Source organism: Rhinolophus sinicus, chromosome 18 (genome assembly GCF_057876585.1).
Source record: "Rhinolophus sinicus isolate RSI-liver-muscle chromosome 18, RSI-T2T, whole genome shotgun sequence".
Lineage (NCBI taxonomy): Eukaryota > Metazoa > Chordata > Mammalia > Chiroptera > Rhinolophidae > Rhinolophus > Rhinolophus sinicus.
This window is the reverse complement of record NC_142518.1, coordinates 36,143,338-36,163,631: the sequence shown is the minus strand read 5'-3', so window position 1 is coordinate 36,163,631 and position 20,294 is coordinate 36,143,338. Positions and strand designations below refer to the sequence as shown.

Below are 20,294 nucleotides of genomic sequence, written 5' to 3'. Positions count from 1 at the left end.
GTCAGGAGGAAGTAAAATTGTCATTATATGCAGATTACATGATACTATATAGAGAGAACCCTAAAGACTTCACCAAAAAAATATTAGAACTGATAAATGAATTTAGTAAAGTAGCAGGATACAAAATTAATATTCAGAAATCAGTTGCATTTGTATATACCAATAATAAAATATCAGAAGGAGAAATTAAGAAAACAATCCCATTTCCAATTGCTTCAAAGACTATACAATACCTGGGAATAAATTTAACTGAAGAAGTAAAAGATCTGTACTCAGAAAATTATAAGACACTGAAAAGAGAAATTAAAGAAGATACAAATAGATGGAAACACATACCGTGCTCATAGATAGGAAGAATTAATATCGTTAAAATGTCCATACTCACAGACAATAGTTTAGTGGTTACCAGAGGGTAAGGGGGGTGGGGGGTGGGAGATGAGGGTAAGGGGGATCAAATATATGGTGATGGAAGGAGAACTGACTCTGGGTGATGAACACACAATGGGGTTTATAGATGATGTAATACAGAATTGTACACCTGAAATCTATGTAATTTTACTAACAATTGTCACCCCAATAAATTTAATTAAAAAAAAATGTCCATACTGCCTAAGGCAATATACAGATTCAATGCAATTTCTATCAAACTACCAAGGACATTTTTCATAGAAATAGAACATACAATCCTAAAATTTATATGGAACCATAAAAGACCCCAGACAGCTTCGGCAATCTTGCGAAATAAGAACAAAGTAGGAGGTATCACAATACCTGACATCAAATTATACTACAAGGCTACAATAATCAAAACAGCATGGTACTGGCATAAAACACACACACACACATAGATCAATGGAACATAATAGAGAGCCCAGAAATAAATCCATGCCTTATGGTCATTTAATCTACGACAATGGAAGCAAGAATTTACGGTGGGGTAAAGACAATCTATTCAATAAATGGTGCTGGGAAACCTAGACAGACACATTCAAAAAAAGGAAGCTGGATCACCTCTTTATACCATATACAAGAATAAATTAAAAATGGAGTAAAGACTTAAATGTAAGACCTGAAACCATAAAACTCCTAGAAGAAAATATAGGAAGAAAGTTTACAGATATTACCTGGAGTAATATTTTTACTGATATATCCACTCAAGCAAGGGAAGTAAGAGAAAAAATAAACATGTGGGATTACGTCAAACTAAAAAGTTTTTCACAGCAAAGGAAACCTTCAATAAAACAAAAAGGGATCCTACTGAAGGGGAGAAGATATTTGCCAATGATATATCCGATAAGGGGTTAATATCCCAAATTTATAAAAAACTCACTCAACTCAACTCCAAAAAAACAAACAATCCAATTAAAAAATGAGCAGAAGACATGAAGAGACATTTTTCTAAAGAGGACATACATATGACAAACAGACATATGAAGGAATGCTCAACCTCACTAATCATCAGAGAAATGCAAATAAAAACCACAATGAGATACCACCTCACCCCAGTCAAAATGGCTATCATCTATATATCAACAAACAAGTGTTGGCGAGGATGTGGAGAAAAGGGAACCCTCGTGCACTGTTGTTGGGATTGCAGATTGGTGCAGCCACTATGGAAATCAGTATGGCGGTATCTCAAAAAACTGAAAATGGAACTACCTTATGACCCAGCAATTCCACTCCTAGGTATCTATCCAGAGAAATCCAAAACTCTAATTTGAAAAAATTTATGCACCCCTATGTTTATTGCAGCACTATACACAATATCCAAGCCATGGAAACAACCAAAAGGCCCACTGGTAGATGACTGGATTAAGAAACTCTGATACTTTTATACAATGGAGTATTACGCAGCCATAAAGAAGAATGGCATCTTACCATTTGCAACAACATGGATGGACCTAGAGAACATTATGTTAAGTGAAATAAGTCAGACAGAGAAAGACAAATACCATATGATCTCACTTATATGTAGAATCTAAAAAAAGAATAAATGAACGAACTAATCAGAAACAGCCTCAGAGATATAGAGGAAAAACTTTGGGTTGCTAGATGAGAGGGGGGATGAGAATAAGGGGAAGGTGAGGGGATTAGAAAGCACAATCAGTAACCACAAGATGGCCATGGGGATACAAAAGTCAGCTTGGGGAATATAATCAATAATGTTGTAAAGATTTTGTAGGGTATGCAATGGACACTTGTCTTATTAGGGACAAGTGTCTTATTAGGGACTTATTAGGGAGACCACCTCAGGGATGATGTAGATGCCTGATCACTGCACTGTACACCTGGAGCTGAAGCTGAATAATAATGAATCTCAACTATAATTTTATATATACAATATAGTCACAAGAAGTGAAGTACAGCATTAGGAATAGAGACAGTGGAAATGTAATGGCTCTGTGCCATGTCAGAGGGTTAGTGGATGGGGGGAGGGGGATTATCACTTTGTGAGGGATATAAATGATAAATGTCTAACTATTACATTGTTTTGTATACCTGAAACTAATAAAAAAATAAAATTAAAAATATACCATCAATAACCAAGACTAAGAAAAGATATTGACTACACACCAAATTGAAATCTACACTATATAAAAAATCCATATAAATCAATAAAAAGATAAAAACCTGAACAAAAACAAGAATAAAGGATATGAACAGGCAAGCTACAGAAGAGAAAATCCTAGTCAATACCATATAAAATGTTAAATAACCTTTACTAGTAATCAAGGAAATGAAAATTATAAGATACCAATTCACAATTCCCAGATTACCAAAGTGTAAACAGTGTGCCCATGCTACAATTCTATATATAGAAAGAATATTGCCATATTGCAGAAAGTTCTATTGGGTAGCACTGGTCTAAATCATGCACTGTTTGTACCATTGGTTTGGCTGCATAAGGTTACAGAACTCCGCATTTTAACATCGATGCTTCCTGTTCAAAAGCTGAAGTTTTAGCTATTTCAGGAAGCTGTATCTTCCCAGCCAATTGCAATCCATGTTCTCAGGGAATTAGTTTAACATGCTATTAGAATCCATGTACAGCATCACACAAAAAATGTAAGTGTAAAAAATACCATTCTTTTTGTTGCAAAGGCTGGTAATAAAATACTACCAAGTGCTTCCCCAGTTCAGAGACCTTTGCAGGGCTTAAAGGGAGTAGGTCAAAGTCACTTAACGTCCCTTAGCAGTAACATACACCTTAAAAGTAGAAGAGTTTTAAGGTTGAAGAAGCTGAGGAAGAAAATTTCTTTGGAGAGAGCTGGTGGAAAGCTGCGACATTGTCTCTCTCCAACAATAGAAGAGGGAGGAGTATGTTTGCCTCACCCCCAATCTAGGAAGGACTTGAAGAAGACAACTTGCTTGATATATGTCCACTAGAGTTTGGGAGACACAGAGGACTTGGCACCTGATTTGCATCTAGAAAAACTTTATCAGTGACAGGCAGGCTGAGGCTGAATGTGGCAGGGGTTGCACAGGGGGTAAAGAGATCAAGGTCCCACCACACACACACACACACACACACACACACACACACACACACACACTCCATGAGCCAGATATGGACCCTCTGGAAATGAGGAGGGCTGAGTTACTTTGGAAAGAGAGCTTTCTGCTAGCATCAAGGTGACCTCAGCAAAAAGATCGGAGGTGTACTATGGGACTGGAGACTGGGGGTGAGAAAGAGATAATGTTAAACAACTTGTTGGAAAAGAGACACTGCTGTGCTAAGAGGAAACTGTAGTCAGGGGACCTAGCTGGGGAATCAGCAAGGAAACCAAAAAAGTACCAAGGACAGGAAGAACTGGTCTTTGGAATCTGCCACATGTGGAGGGCACCAATATCAGATTGCATCTTTATTAGTTAGGTCAAAGTATTTCTGTCCTTTGTATCTCCTTCCTTCCTTACTTGCTTCACCCAAAGAGACAGAGATGGCCTAGTTGTTGAAGGTGAGGTGGAGCGAGAAGAGCTGGCTAAGAGAGTAAAGAAAGAAAAAGCTGAGTGTGTTTTCTCTACCACTCAAAATTTCCAGCCTGAAGCACTGAAGCAGGCATTAACTGGGGGACAAATCTTCCTTTAAATGAAGTTGCCTGTTTTCACTACTACACGCAATCAGACTTTTTTAAAAGTAAAATGAGACTACCACTGATTATCAAAATAAAAAGGATAATAAGGGAATATTATGAACAACTTTATGCCAGTAAATGTGACAATTAAGGTGAAATGAACCAACACCTTTAAAGACACAAATTACCAATGTTCATTCAAGAAATAATCTGAATTACCCAATATCTAATAAAGAAATGGAAACTGTAGTTTAATGCCTTCCCACAAAGAAAACTCCAGTCCTAGATGACTTCACTGGGGAAGTCTATCAAACATTTAAGGAAGACATTCCAATTCTACACAAATTCTTCCAAAGAACAGAAGAGGGGAGGGAATACTTCCCAACTCGTTCTATGGCTTCATTATCTTGGTTGTAGTGATGGATTCATGGGTGTGTATATGTCAAAACTTATCAAATTGTGCACTTTAAATATGTGCAATTTCTTGTATGTCAATTATACCACAGTAAAGGTGTTAAGACAGCTAAATCAGTACTTAGAGACAGTCATAGCATTCACAATATTAGAAAAGGAAGCTATCAAATTAATGCTCTAAGCTTCCACTTTATGAAACTAGGAAAAGAGAAAATTAAATTCAAACTAGCAGAAGGACAGAAATAATAAAGATACAAGTAAGAACGAATGAAATTGAGGTTTCCATTTCTGGCCACAATGGAGTATGTCCTCTACAGCCTCTCTCTTCTACTGATTATTGCAACTAAAAACCCTGAACAACATATGTAAAGCAAGTACTTGGGGATTCTGACAAGTAATCAAAAGCAGGCATACTCTGAAGGTAAGTCAAAAAGTGGAAAAGCAGCCCATATATTGGTTCCTTTTTTATGCCCACTCTTTTTTTTACAAGACTTTATCCCAATGGCATATGAACCCCCACAAGCCATGAGTTCATCCAAGGGCTGTGCATGCAAAGAAAAGCAAAGCCTCATACCAAAGCCCTAAGAACTGAACTAAACTAAGATTTAAACCATAGCTCAAGTCTGAGAGGAACACCTGAGTGACACATGCTTGAGAGACCTGAAGCAGGACAGCAAAGCCTTTTAAACTGCACAAAGACTTAAACTACCACTCAGGTCTCAAGCTAACACCTGCATGGTGCATACGCAGCACAGACCCTAAGGAACACAGCAAAGCCTTTGAAAACTGAACTGATCGCAAGTAACACCCAGAGAAGGTGACACAAAACTCATGGTCTGAATGTAACCAGGTTTACTACATGATAAATAAAGATTTAAAACAACAAAACAATCACCAGTATTTAGGATAGATTCCAAAATTATTCAATGTAACAAAGAACCAACAAAATAAAGAAACTAAAAATAAAAATTGAACAAAAATTGTGGAAGAGCTGGGGAGCAGAACGCCAACGTGTAATTCAGCTACAGCTGTATCTTTCTTAGAAGGGAGCTAAAACTGAAAACTCCAGAAATGCAGGTGTGGGGTATTCCCTGAATCCAGGGAGGTGCTCATCAGAATTAAAACCAGAGACTGTGAGAAGAGGCTGTCCTTTGAGGTGTGACTGGAAATGCATTAGGATTACTCTATAACCCACATGTTCTGCACTCCTACACTAACATGAGTCTTCATTACTTTTAATATTGTGCAGTTTTTATATAAAGGAATTGGGATTCCAAGGCTGGATTGTACCTCTAGCTTGCTTTTCCTCCTTCCAGGATACCACTGAAATGAATGAGACTCACAGTCATTACAATCCCTGGAAATACTCGAAATGGGAAAAAGCATGCCATCAGCAGACCAGAAATCCTGACGAATCTCTACAGTGCAGCAAATATGGGAATGACTGAGCAATAAAGAGGAAATTGTACCTCAAAATGTCCCTGGGAGAAGCTACCGGGAGGTGGGTGCGTGTCCGAACAGGGAGGCTCCGAGAAAGAGAGGGTGCCACTGCCCTGGGAGGTATGGGCTGTGGGGAAGCCACCCGGGAGTCACCTGGGGTCAGCTGGGCGAGTCTGACTACAGATGGAGCTGTGACACTAATCTCTAACAGCTGTTGAAAAGCAGATTCAGATTCAGTCAGTCTGAGGTGGCCCCAAACGTCTGCATTTCTACCTAGAGCCCAACACGCCCAGGCTGCTGGTCTATGCACCACATGGAACAGTAGCAGCGCTCTAGACAGACTTCTTTGGGATGGGCCCACTGAGTTGCCACTGTGAGTGGGAGAGACAAGACAAAGACTAATATCTGAAGAGTTTCTGAATCCCCAGGAGGGGCCCAGAGCAAAAAACAGGAAAACAAACAGACATGGAAAAAAGCAGCTGTGCCCAGGACTGAGATACTGCTCACTGAAGCCCGCCACCGTGGAGTAATGTCCTCTCCAGTTTAGTATTTTTTTGAATAAATAGATAATACAAAAGACAAAAGAGGTGAGTGGGAGAGAAGTACTGATAAAAGGAGGAATCTGAAAACAGGTATCATCAAGTCAGCTTTGGGAGAAGCTGAGAGGAAATAAGAAAACAGAGAACTATGTGAAGGTTGACACTGTTCATTCTCATCGTGAGGGCAGACAAAGACATGTGGGTACCTGGCCTGGTAGAGTTAAAGTTCACTAGCAAATATTTTTTTGTCCACACCAACTCCAATAAACCAGGTAGGATAATTTCTCTGAGGTTGAAGACAAGACTGCGAGTCTCAGACTTAAAGGACCCACAGTATGCCAAATAAAGAGGAAATATCACACCTGCATCTACTTCTCTTTTGATGAAAATGCAAATGCCCAAGAGAGGGAGAAAGTGTAAAAACTTCCAGAAAGGAGGGGAGAAGGCAGGAGAAAAGGCTTGGCACTTCTCATTAGCCAACCAGGATGCAGGAAGGTAAAGATGGGATCTAAGGAACAGCAGTGGCGGCACCCTGTCTCAACCCCAGAAAGAACAAGGGGCTTGTAGAAGGGCATTAGGTGGGGGCACCCTGTGAATATCACAACAACTCACTTCATCAGACCTGAGTTGTGTCCCCAAGGCTGAGGGTTCTAAGAGCTCCTGGGCATGCCTGCAAGGCTAAGCTCTCACTGCCCTGCTAGGTTCCCCTCCCCTGTCCTGACTGGCTGGTGCGTGCTCACCTGGACAGTTCTGCATTGTGGGTTCTCCATCTGCCCTCCCGGCCTCTTCTCCGTGTCCCAACCTGAAGATTACATCTGGTTTGGCCACCAGGTATCCTGTGGTGGGGAAATGACACAGGACTTTGTTATTAATGCTGGAAGCATTCCAAAACTGAGGCTCATCCTTGCAGGCTGAGGATGGTCTGGCCTTGGTGACTGTCCCATGAGCACAGCTATTTGCCCCTCATGCAGAACATTCACAGAGAAGACGAGAGCACAAACATCCTGTACAGGGTGCAAATGGGATTATGAATTCTTGACAGTGAGCCTTAGGCCTGAATTCATTCAGGGCTTCAGATGTCCCTGAGCGTGCAGCAAACGAGAGAGGGAGACACGAGTGGGGGCATTCTAGTCACACTGTGGAGTGGTCCCTCACCCACAGAGACCAGGTGGCTGTAGTTCTCCAGCATGACATCCCTGTAGAGGTTCTTCTGAGTGGAGTCCAGTTGCTGCCACTCCTCCAAGGTGAAGTCCACAAACACGTCCCTGAAGGTCAACAATTCCTGCAACAGTACATTACTGTTTAGCCCAGATTGTTGGGCTCGGGGAAGTGGACATATGCAATGTATACAGAATGCCTAATCTGTGTCTGTCCTAAGGATCTCGATCTTTGCCCCCACTCAGAACCCTGACAGATGAGGACACAAAGGCACACAGAGTGTAAAGTTACTCACCCAAGTCACACAGCTAGGAATTAGGGATTAAAAATCCATGTAGTCTGGTTTCCACACTCACATTTGTAAACATGACACTGCATTGTCTTTCTCTATATAATTGTTTTATGCTGTTCACTGTCTACAATTTGACACCATATAGGATATACAGTGTTTATGTAACAAAATTATTTTAAGCTTTATGAAGAAACAGATCAAGTGTTAGAAATATCTTACCCTGGAATTTCATTCTTTCAACACATATTTATTGAATAGTGGCCAAGCTGATAAGTTCTGAGGATGTAAAGATTAATAAAAAGTAACACCTCCTGAACTGAAGGAGCTTTGGTCTAATAGAGGAAAAACAACAACACTTACACATTCATATATGAGAGGGAGGGAGAAAAAGAGGGAGGGCTGCCCACTGAGGGCAGTAACAGAGGTAGGACTAGGAACAGAGGGGAAGATGAAGTCAATTCTCTTTGGGGTTGACACCGAAGGCTTCACAGAGGATATAGCACTAGAACAGTTTTAAACACAGATACACAGTCATGCCTGTGAGATCATAGAAAAGATATATATTAGTCTCTGCCCCCGGTTGCTGGCACAGAGCTCCTAAAACCCTTGTAATTTCTTAAGTGATAAGAATATCAGGAACATCTTTTGTTCTAATATGTGTCTTGACCCATCCCTGACACAGGACTCCTGAAACCCTTGTAAGTTCCTAAGTGATAAGAGCACTAGAAGCATCTTTCATTCTAATGAGGTGACTCTGGGTGGGCTCCTGGATGGGGGCTGGTCCCCAGAAAGACCAAACCATGTTTAGGAGCTTGGCATTTTCAGCCCCAACCACCATCCTGTAGAGAGGGGTGCAGGGCTGGAAATGGAGTTAATAATTGATCACGCCTACGTGAGGAAACCTCCATGAAATCCCTATAGTGGGGGATTCAGGGAGCTTACAGGTGGGTGAACACATCCACATCTTGGGAGAGTGACACACCCCAGCTCCACAGGGACAGAAGCTCCTGTACTCAGAACCGCCCCAGACCTCACCCTGTGTATCTCTTCATCTGGCTGTTCATCTGTATCCTTCATCATATCCTTTATGTGTTTCCCTAAATTCTGCGAGCTGCTCTAGCAAATTAGCCACGATGAGGGATCACTGGAACCTCTGACCTACAGCTAGTTGATCAGAAGCACGGGTTATAAACTGGGCTTGTGACTCGCATCAGAAGCGGGGTGGAGGCAGTCTTGTGGGACTGAGCCCTTAACCTGCGGGATGTGATGCTATCTCCAGGTGGTAGCTAATGTTAAAACTGAGTTAAATTATAGGATACCTGGTCACAGAAAATTGCTTGTTGAGAGAAAAAACCTCCATGTATTTGTGGTCTAGATGCATCAGAAGTGAAGTGTTCTGTATGAGTAGTAAAGGAGAAACACAAGAAAGACACAATAGGAAAGAACTGGGTTTTTCTCCTATACAGAAGGAGACTGAACTGGGGTTTTCCTTTACAACGACCAACAGTTCTAATCTTAGCTAATCAATTGTGAGACAAACAACAGGAAGCCAGAGGGTCTGTATCTGGCCTCATCAGCAGATTGAAGTAATAAAAGGAAAGTCTATGTTTGGCTTGTCACCACCAAACAAGAACTCACTTTTCTAAGTGTACGAATTCCAATAACCCACCTATTTACACTCTGGATTCCATCCTGTCACACCCATACTTGGTGGTCTTAAATTCAAGAAGACATTTTGCACTCACAAGGCCCCAACAGGCACCAGTTTTACTCAGCTCTGCAGAAGGATATGAGACAGGAAACAGTGTGCAGAAGGGCAGTTACACGCATATGTCATCTGCAGGAGTTCTCAGAGCAGCCCACTCCCTCCTCTCACCCCTCCCAAATGAAAGCTCAGGTGCTAGTGACCATGACCACACTGGTGAGCACAGGGGGCCACCTGGCTTAGAAGCCCTAAGCTGTCAAAATTCAATATGCACATAGCCTTTGACTTAGAATTCTGACCTCTAGAAAGTTATCTTCCAGATCAGACATACTTACACGGATACAAACTGAAATGTACATCAATATGTATCACTATGCTGTCTATGGCATCAAAAGGCTAGAAATATTCTAAATATACATCCCTGGCAGAAAGGTAAATATATAATGGTATTTCCAGCCAATGGAATATCAAGCAGCCATTTTCCTAAGTGGGCTATAACCTTGGGTGATTTTGTCCTCCAGGGAACATTTGGCAATGTCCGTAGAAATTTTTCATTTTCATGACAAGGGGGTGCTGACATCAAGAGGGTAGAGGTCAGCGATGTTGTTAAATATCATCCAATGCACACAAAAGCGCTCTACAACAACATAGCATTATCCAGCCTAAAATGTCAAGAGTGCTGATGTGAGAAAACCTGGGGTGATCAAATACATAGTGAAATAGGATGATCATGAAAAGGACAAAAATGTGCTGTAATGTGTGAAAAAGAAATAAAAAGAAAAAAGGATTCTTATATCGAGATGCATAGATATGCATACATCATCTCTGGATGAATTCATAAAAAATGAAGGAGACAGGGACAGGATGAGAGGGAGAATTATTTTTCACCTTTTGTTGAACAAAGATTTTGTTTGAATTTTTTTACAATGTGTACAAATTACTTTTTTAAATGCTCAATTCAATTTATTAATGCTCTATTCAGAATATGTTTCTAGAATTTTGGCATGTGTATTCTTAAATGAAAATGGTCTATAGTTTACATTTTTGTAGTATCTTCTTCAAATTTAAGGTTAAGTGGCTTCATAAAATGAACTGGATTCCTTTGCATGATTTAACAGCTGGGAAAAATTAAACATAGAAATGATGTGGTCTTTACAATGTTGTGAAAGTAGTAATTAGCCTCGGATTTGAGAGGGCAAATTTGAAGTGTGAATACCTTTTACTTAAAATTCTAACTTCCAGGTGTATTCTCCATAAATACCTGTACTATTGGACAAATAGACACATAAAAGGTTGTTCAAGAGGCACAGTTTATAACAGAAAAAGAAAATTGAAAACCTAAGTATCCATGAGTAGAGAAAAGGTTAAATGGTATATCCGTGCCATGAAATAGGAACTGAAATAATCTTTATGTATTGATGAGTAACACTACCCAGAATATAATCAGGTGGGAAAAGCAAGATGGGTATGGGAGTAGGATATCATTGGTGCAAAAACACACACAACATTATGCATGTATCTATTTTTAGTTAATTAAACTTACGTCAATACATCCGTACCATATTATCACCAAACTGTTAATAGTGGGCATCTCTGAGGAAGAACGTGGTATGGGATGGTGGTGAGAAATAGGGATGTTTTGGCTACTATTTTTTATATCTATTAAGCATGGATTTACTTTCATTATTTTAAACATAATGTAAAAACAAAAAGTGAACTGGAAGTGAAGAAATGGAAGAAGCAAGGTGAATCTATGTATTTAAACATCTTCTCTGGAAAGGAAAAGAAAAAAGATGAGGTGCATTTCCCAGAGGAAGAAGTAGATGAGAAAAGTCTTTGTCTTTCTATCTTTTCATATTCTTTTTTTGTGGGGAGGGTAAAGAACGGAGTAACCAAAGGTGGATTACAGGTTGAACAGAAAACAGCCAGAGCAGAGGGGATTAACAGATTTTTCAAGGTTACAATATAGATTCCCAAAAGCTGCCTCAAGCTCACCTGAAACAAAGTAGGAGGAACAAAGTAAATGAGGAACTCACCTGGGACATGGCCATCCTGTTCTGCCCTGGACAAAGGATGCAGATCTACAAAGGCAGAATTAGAAGGGTTAAGATCACTACATACAGACATAAGACCATCATCACCAGCCTAACAATAATCACCTTTGCACCCTGGGTAGAATAATCTGGAAACATGGTCTGGTAGCGCCAGCCTGTTCCCTTGAGATGCTGCTAAGCACATGTGGGTTTTGCATGCGGAATTTTTTTCACTTCCGGGACAGATGTATAACTTGTGTTTAAAAACATCTTCTCAGGGCTGGCCCGGTGGCTCAGGCGGTTAGAGCTCCATGCTCCTAACTCCGAAGGCTGCCGGTTCCATTCCCACATGGGCCAGTGGGCTCTCAACCACAAGGTTGCCAGTTCAATCCCTCGAGTCCTGCAAGGGATGGTGGGCTCCACCCCCTGCAACTAAGATTGAACACGGCACCTTGAGCTGAGCTGCCGCTGAGCTCCTGGATGGCTCAGTTGGTTGGAGCGCATCCTCTCAACCACAAGGTTGCCAGTTTGATTCCTCGACTCCCGCAAGGGATGGTGGGCAGCGCCCCCTGCAACTAAAATTGAACATAGCACCTTGAGCTGAACTGCAGCTGAGCTCCCGGATGGCTCAGTTGGTTGGAATGCGTCCTCTCAACCGCAAGGTTGCCAGTTGGACTCCCGCAAGGGATGGTGGGCTGCGCCTCCTGCAACTTGCAAAGGCAACTGGACCTGGAGCTGAGCTGTGCCCTCCACAACTAAGACTGAAAGAACAACTTGAAGTTGAACGGCACCCTTCACAACTAAGATTGAAAGGACAACAACTTGACTTGGAAAAAAAAAAAAAAGGCCTGGAAGTACACACTGTTCCCCAGTAAAGTCCTGTTCCCCTTCCCCAATAAAATCTTAAAAAAAAAAAAAAAAAAAAAAAAAAAAAAAAAAAAAAAAACAGAAAAAAACCCCCATCTTCTCAGAAGCTATTAATAACATCTCCTTTCTCTCAATAATTCTATTCCTGGAAATTTATCATTAAAAAGCAATTATAAATGAGCACAAATCTGCAAGGATGTTAACTGTAGTTGTTGCCACCATTCAAAAATCTGGAAGCAACTAAACCTCCAGCAAATGGGACTCCACTAAAAAATAAGAAACACAAAATGGGAATACCATGTGGGCTTTAAAAATGCTACGAAATCTTGTTTTTATTTCTTAACATGTTTAAAAGCAGGTTACAAAAAAGCAACTGCAGAGTGATCCCATTTGTGAGGCAGTATGTATGCATGAAGGAAGAGCAGTCTAGAAGATCATTTATTAAAATGTTGACAGTTACCTTTGAGTGGTGATTTCACCTTTCCTTTTTTGTTTACTTGCATTTTCTCATTTTTGGCAGTGAGTATTAATTACTAGTCAAATATAAATTTAAAATTATTACAAATCACTGATTATCACACTGAGCCTTACAGGTGACAGACCCCGAGCAAAGTCTGAAGGACAGGGATGTCTTACTGTGGTTTGGAGGGAGGAGACAAACCAGGCCTGAGAGGGAGGTGAGGGGCACAGCACTGGTCAGTTCCAATGGAGCTGACATTGCCCCCTGCACCCTGCACCCTTCACTGTCCCACCACCACCCTGTTCCTGCCCCATCCCTTTCCCCTCTCCCATGAGCTCCATCTGGTGGCCATGCTCTTCCTTGTTGGGCAGTTTTGAAAAGAAAGGTTCGGCAAAGAGCTTTTGTGCAGAGCAATCATTACCGTAGCAATCCCTGTGGCAATACTGCGACAACAGGGTTCAGCACCTGTAGCTTAGGAAGTCATGTTCTCCATTACAGGAGTATCAAAAGGAGGCAGAACTAGATGATAGCATACCTAGAGAGGACTCTGAAATCTCACAAATTAAAAAACAAACGAACCTAAAAACAAACAAGAAAACCTATTCTTCACTGTAGGCAGGGTAGAGAAGATTCAACACCTCTTAGAGGCAGGTGGGACTTTCCTACCACAGGACTGACTCAAATCCAGCAATATTCAATGGCAAAAGAAGGAAACATAATGCTGTGTGCACAAGTGTGTTAGGAGAGGAGAAAACCCCATGAGGCTGGTAGTGATCCTTCCCAGCCTGATCCTGCCCTTGCAGGCAGTGCCCCTCCAATGGTCTGTTAACTTCCACTTCTCTCCTCCAATAGGGTCCAACTGCTCATTGTTACCCAGTCCTTCATGATGGCTAGAAGATGAGGCAGCATGCCAGCTTTGCTCTCTCTCAGCTGGGACAGAGGGAGGGACAGAGGCCACTGTGGGTCCAGCTGTTCTAGGACCCCCTGTCCTGTGAGCCTCCTCATTTTGCCCTGAGCATCTGGGTCTGGGCTCTGGGCTGAGGCTTCTACTCCAATTCCCCTCACAGCTCGCTGGTTCCTGAGAAGGCAGGACCAAAGGGTTCAAAGATAAATGCATCTCAACTGGGACCATCACTTCAGCACCTGGTCACCGTCTCTGACCCCAGGAACTCACCTTCTTCTGAGGCTTCAGACTGGGTCTTCTGCAGACCAAGGAAGCCCAGGGCAGATAAACTGGAGTCTGAACAATGGTGAGCAGTGGTCTCAGTTATGCATCCTGACTCTGGAAAGACAATGACCACACAGGAGATGCAATGAGCAACCTCTATGGAGTGAAGTTGAGGAAAGCCCAAATGTTTTACTTTACACCAGGAGGCACAGTGCCTCATTCTAGTTTTAAGAGGTAACATTTAGCAAGAGCTTAATTTTCACCGGACGAAGAGCTAAGCATTGCTTTATTTCAGAAGAGTCCAGGCTCCAAGCAAGCTGACTGCTTGCTCTGCCGCTTTTATTTATTCAGTAAAAAAGGTGAGTGCCTACTATGTACCTGTTCTACTTCCTTGTGTTGGAGATGCATCAGTGAACAAAATATCAGAGTTCCCCAATCTTGTGGAGCTGTTGTCTAGCAGGGTAGATAGTAAGCAACAAACTTGATAAATAAGTTTAGGGTACATTTGAAAGGCATAAGTGCTAAATGACCAAAAAAAAAAAGTCTCCCCCGGTTTACTAGCTGTGTGACTATGGACAGGTTTCTGAGCCTTTCTGTTCTTCCTTTCTCTACATAAGATGAAGATAATCATAGTACCTACTCAACAGGGCTATTGTGAAGATTAATGTGAAATTCAACGGTGCCTCGTATTCACTAGGAACTCAGAAAATGGATGAATCACTCAATCACTAGCTGACCCCCCACAGTCCGCCCCCCAATACACACCCCCACGACCCTGTCACTCAACCCCCTGGGGCGCAAACATCAGCACAAAGTCCCTCGGACCCACCGCATCAAGCGCATCCCCAACTCCGCCTCCCCTTACTTTGCTCCCAGGAATCGACAACGCAGGGCGGAGAACATCAGACATCGGGACTCCCACCACCCTCGGGGTCAAGAGAGCACTTCCGCTCCGTCACTCTGTCACCCCGGAGCCGGAGTTCAGAGCGGCGCGCACGCGCAGGAGCGTTGCCCGCCCCCCACCCCCGCCACCAATTGCCAACATGGCGCTCTTAGGGGACAATGAGTCTGATGTGGTTCCCTAGGAAGCGGGATGGAACGACAAGTGCATGCGACCATTTTTCGCGACGAGTCGCACGAAAGGCCAGGGAGGCATCTCCGGGCGGCGAGAGGCGAGCGGGCTAATCCAGCGGCTCAGGTCCCGCCGCCTCCGAGGTCCATGCCAGGCCCCTTCTCCCCATTCATTCTCCTGCGCGGCCAGCCATCCTTGTCGCCGCTCCACCCCACCCCACCCCCCGCCTCAGGGGGTTTCGCGTCCCTCCATCTTTCCCAAAGCCACGCTTTCCGCTTTCAGCTACTCGGAATCAGAAGAATAGTGGTGCCTGCTGTGGGCCACAGCCGCACGTGGGGGCGGGGCCGGTCCCTCCGAGCTCGGCTCTTCTCTCAGGCGCAGGGATCGGAAGGCAGGGGTCAGGGTCAGTAGAGGAAATGTCCTGGAAGAGAGGCTGGGAGCTGGGCTGTGGGGCCAGCAATGCGCACAAATGAGGGAGAAACTCTGATGCCTGATTTCCTGAAATCGAGGAGCTCCAATTTCTGGCACCCTGGGTGTCCTGGGAGAATCTGGCTTTTGCTCTTTTGAAAACTCACCATTAACCTAGCAGAGCGCTGTTATTTCTTAGAATGCCTGCCTGTGGCACCACGGTTTTCTAAAAAGGCCTGTCGTGCCCTTAAGGAAAGTTTTCTGTTTCTTGTCAGGGTCCAGGGGAAAGAGGCCAAGTGTGTGCTGTGTGCTTATTGTACCTGCCTGTTCACCAAGCAGAACTCCTTGGGCAGGGCACTGCAGGGTCTCAGCTCAGATACAGCCCAATTCCTCCTTGTGCTAGAGTCAGCGCTTGCCAGGCACTTTTGAGATAAGCATGTGACAAAGCCAATCATGGAATCCATCACACGTTTATTTAATCTTCCATCTGAACATACTGGTTTATCCCTCTGTTTCCCTTTCCCCTTTATGAGTTAACTAACATTCCCCAGGTGGTTTGGATGACTCATAGCCCAAATCGGCAACCCAGAGTTATCCTGGGAAGTAACTGTCCAAGCCTTATATAGAAGGCCCAGGAGAAGAGTCAATTCTCTGTCAGGCATGTGAGTGGGAAATTGCCCCACCTACTGTGAAAATCTTGTGCATTTGTAAATGTGGCCATGTTCAGAGATACTAATCTATTTCTAGAGGAGAGGTGACCTGGTAACCTTTTCTGTCATCACAATCACAAAGCATAAAAAGGTTAATAGTATAACAGTGTCCTGAGGACAGTAGAGAAATCTCGGCTGCAGAAAGACCTGGTCTTTGGCTCTGGTCAGACTCTCCCCATATCCCGATTCCACAGGAATAAGTGCTTGCACAGAAAGAGAAGGGGCTGATTGTTCATATGGGGCCTGTTGAAGGGCACACGGATGTTGCTCATTCAATGCCAGCATTTCCTAGTGTGACTGTGACATCCGGGAACCGAGAACCATGCCGAGTATTCTTCCAGCCCATACTCTGCCTAGGCTTTGGGAATCTACCAATCCATAGAGGAGAGGGCTCTGCTCTACCACTTACTGGCCCCTTGGGTCTCAGTTTCCTCTCTTATGTCATAGCTCTCATGACTGTCTCTCGAGTCCTAAGCCCAGGACGAGGCCCTCAGTAGTCACCTGGTACCTGGTAGCAGTTTCCATTGTCCTTTCCCACAGACTAGGAACAAAATGGTGCCATTGCTGTTCTTTCCCGTACTGGCTTCCCCTTCACTACCTTGCACAATTGTGCCTGTGCCTGCTACCAACCTTGTCTAGGGTTACCACTCATACCCAACCGAAAACATTTTTTAAAACAGCAGTTAGGATTCTAATTCCATTCAAATTCCTTATAAACGGTAAACCCAGCTGGTCTGAGTTGCTCAAGCCCTGGACATTCCAAAGAAAGGCCTGCCTCGGGAGGGCTGGTCCTCTTCCAGCTCCTGGGAGACCACCACTAAGCCTGTGGAATAGTGTGCCTAATGGAGTGTTTTTGTGTCCAGGCATTGGTGTTCCATCGGACCAGCTGGTTTATGCTAACAGCGTGACTTGTGGTGAATATCCATTTTTGTATGCTATGCCTGAGGCCCTGGGCCATGCTATGTTAATTTGTCATCTGGGGGCTATAGACTGAGTAGCTAAAGTCAGTCACTTGGACATTGCATGCCTGCCTGACTCACCTCCAGTAAAAACCCTGGACCCCAAGGATTGGGGGAGTTTCCCTAGCTGGCAACACTTTCTTCATGTTGTCACATTTTGTTTCTGGGAGAATTAAGCATTGTCTGTGTGACTCCTTTGGGATAGGACCACTGGTGTCTCACAACTGGTTTCCATTGGATTTCACCCATGCACCCTTTGTATTTGTTGATTTTACTCTATATACTTTCAGTGTAATAAGTCATAGCCACGTATATAATATCTCAGAAGGACTCACAGGACTCTGAAGAGTCTAACAGCTTTTCTGAGTCCTGAATCCTAGGGAATCATTAAACCTGAGGGTGGTCTTGGGGACCTCCAACACACTGTGGCTACAGATTCTTAGATTGTTATACCATCTCCAGTTTGCTTCAACCATCCCAGTGGATGGGCCCTCTGAACCGAGTTTGGCTCTGCCTTTAGCAGTATACTTGCTTGGTGTTTGTCAGGTGGTTGCAGACTGAGCCGCAGAACCCGGAGGGCACCGCTGTACTTTTCCACCTCCGAGGAACAGAGGTCCTGAATGCTTGCAGTAGGCAGGAGACGAGCGAGTTTGCTTTCTTGCTGTGGTATAGTGTTTGCTGAGGGTCCTGGGTACCTGCCTCTTCCTGGAAGCCTTCCCTGCAATGACTGTGGTGATAGGCCCATCAACCAATGCCTTGATACAGTTCTGTTCTTTGAACTGCGTGAGTTCCTGTAGGGAAGGGAAGGCCAGTTGCAAGCATTCTCCTGGCTGGACTGCATTGCTCTCTCTGCAGTTGCCCCTGCAGATTTCCACAGGAAAGAGAGTATCCAAAGTGAGTGGACCTGGAATAGACAACATGCATCTCCACCTCAGGGAACTGATTGACTGCTCCAATATGATAGTATGAAGCCAATCTCAAGGCTGTTTGGTGGCTCAGAGGTTAGAGTTCCAGTCTTGGGGTGACTGTGATAAGTGTGTACACCATGGTAAACACCAAAGGAGGAAGACTTCAGCTAGCCTGAAGCTGAATCTACTTTTGAAGTTTCTTTCTGTTCTTGAAAGATGCCATATAAAGCCAGTGTGTAATAACATGTACTGTAAACTTAGACTATGCCACATACTGTGCTATGTTATTTACATTCATTACTAATGTAAAACTATTACTAGAAGGAGAACTGACTCTGGGTGATGAACACACAATGGGATTTATAGATGATGTAATACAGAATTGTACACCTGAAATCTATGTAATTTTACTAACAATTGTCACCCCAATAAATTTAATAAAAAAAAAAAAAAGGAATCTTTCATTTTTTTTAAATATTGTATCTTCCAGATAAGGAGACTGAAGCACACAGATGTCAAGTAACTCACCCAGAGCTTCATAACTAGTAAATAAAGTCAAGATTGAGGATTAGGCAGTTTGGCTCCAAAACACATACCACTGACCTCTTCACCATTCTGCAGTTATTACAGCACCCTCACTTAAGGAAAGGAATCCAGTGGTTACATGATTTGGTCAATTTGGTACAGCTAGTAAGCAGCAGAGCTCAAACTAGAACCTAGGTCTCCTTACTCCAAATCTCATTCTTTTTTCAGGCTGACATTTGTCTTTTCCCTGTCCTCTGGAGCAGTACATTCCAGACTTGAATGTGCATAGTGCTCCCCTGGGGATCTTATTAAATTGCAGATTCTGATTCAGTAGGTCTGTGGTGGGCCTGAGATTCTGCATTCCTACCAAGCTCCCTAATTAGTAGGTAGTGCAACTACGTTGGTCCTCGTACCACACTTTGAGTCAAAACAAGGTTCTAGGGACCTTCTGGTTTTAGCAGCTGTAACTTCCAAGCAGAAGTTCCTTAAACACACACATGGAGACACATGGTGCGTAAGGCATGAGGATTAGGATTGGGGTGCTTTCTTAATCTCAGTACTGAGACCGCTCAACAACTCCCTCGTGGGGTTGAAGACTCTGAGGCCCATGGAGGGAAAAGATGCTTCAGGGGTTATTAGCAGGCTGGAACTAAGATCCATTCCACTTGACTTCTCAGCCAATGTTCTGTCCCACATCTCTCCCTCTCTTGTATAGGGGCTCTGGGGAAGGATGACGGTAAAGGAATGTGTATTGTTTGATGTCAGATTATTTAAGACTTTACAGGGGAAACCAGGGTGCTCTCCACTCTGGACCTTCTTGCACCCTTGCTGTACTGAATGCAGGACTCAACTGCCCAGGAGGACCCCTATGTACTGAGCCCAGGAGAAAGGTCAAAACAGCTCCCTTCATTAGGTCTGCATGCCCATACATGCACCATCTTGGGGAAAACGGAGCCACTGGAGCCTCTCAGATCCTCAGGCACTATTTATAAGCCCAGTTGCCTGTCCACAGACTCCAAGGACTACTAGTAACTAGATATGTGCTGTAACTCTTGTATTCATCTGGGTAAGCCAAACTACTGGAATAATTAGATCCAAAATATAATGGCTCAGACGCAATTGCTTTCTTGCTCACATAAGAATCAACCATGACTACTCCATATTGATAGGTGGCATTCCTTCATATAGACCCAGGCCGTTGGCATCTCTTCCTTCTTCAACATGGCTTCCAAGGCACTCTGGTCATCATCATTCCTGGAAGCGAGAAAGAGAATGGAGGAGCACAGGTCAGGAGCCACCATTGGCTTTCAGGATCACCATAGTATACAGAAAGTCAGGACGTTTTTTTCTGCCACTCAGAGGTCAGAAAACCATTGTTGACAGCTTGGGTATACCATAGCCCCAGGGCAGTTGGGTGATTAGCATAGAGAGTAGCATAGTAGGTGCTGCAAAAACTCAACATTTGTTGAAGAATACTTGCCCATTCTCCCTGCTACAGGAAAATAATGGTGTCTAACTCCCTATCCAGGATAATCTCATCTCAACATCCTTAATTTAATTACA

General features: G+C 43.3%; 1 protein-coding gene across 6 annotated transcripts in view; it reads right to left on the bottom strand.

Moving 5' to 3' along the window:
- ZNF674 (zinc finger protein 674) overlaps positions 1–15,135 on the bottom strand; it is a 29,170-nt gene extending 14,035 nt beyond the window's left edge. For 2 of the 6 annotated variants that reach the window (XM_019717409.3, XM_019717410.3), the window contains exons 1-5: positions 15,015–15,135; positions 14,156–14,263; positions 11,658–11,702; positions 7,622–7,748; positions 7,207–7,302 (exon numbers count right to left, since the gene is read on the bottom strand). In XM_019717409.3, coding sequence (XP_019572968.3) covers positions 7,207–7,302; positions 7,622–7,748; positions 11,658–11,672 — 238 coding nt within the window. In that variant the 5' untranslated portion in view covers positions 11,673–11,702; positions 14,156–14,263; positions 15,015–15,135. Of the gene's footprint in view, positions 1–7,206; positions 7,303–7,621; positions 7,749–9,585; positions 9,694–11,657; positions 11,703–14,155; positions 14,264–14,978 lie in introns of all 6 variants that reach the window. The other 4 variants (XM_074324018.2, XM_074324019.2, XM_074324017.2 and 1 more) reach the window with 3 other exon arrangements.
- Positions 15,136–20,294: the final 5,159 nt, after the last annotated feature.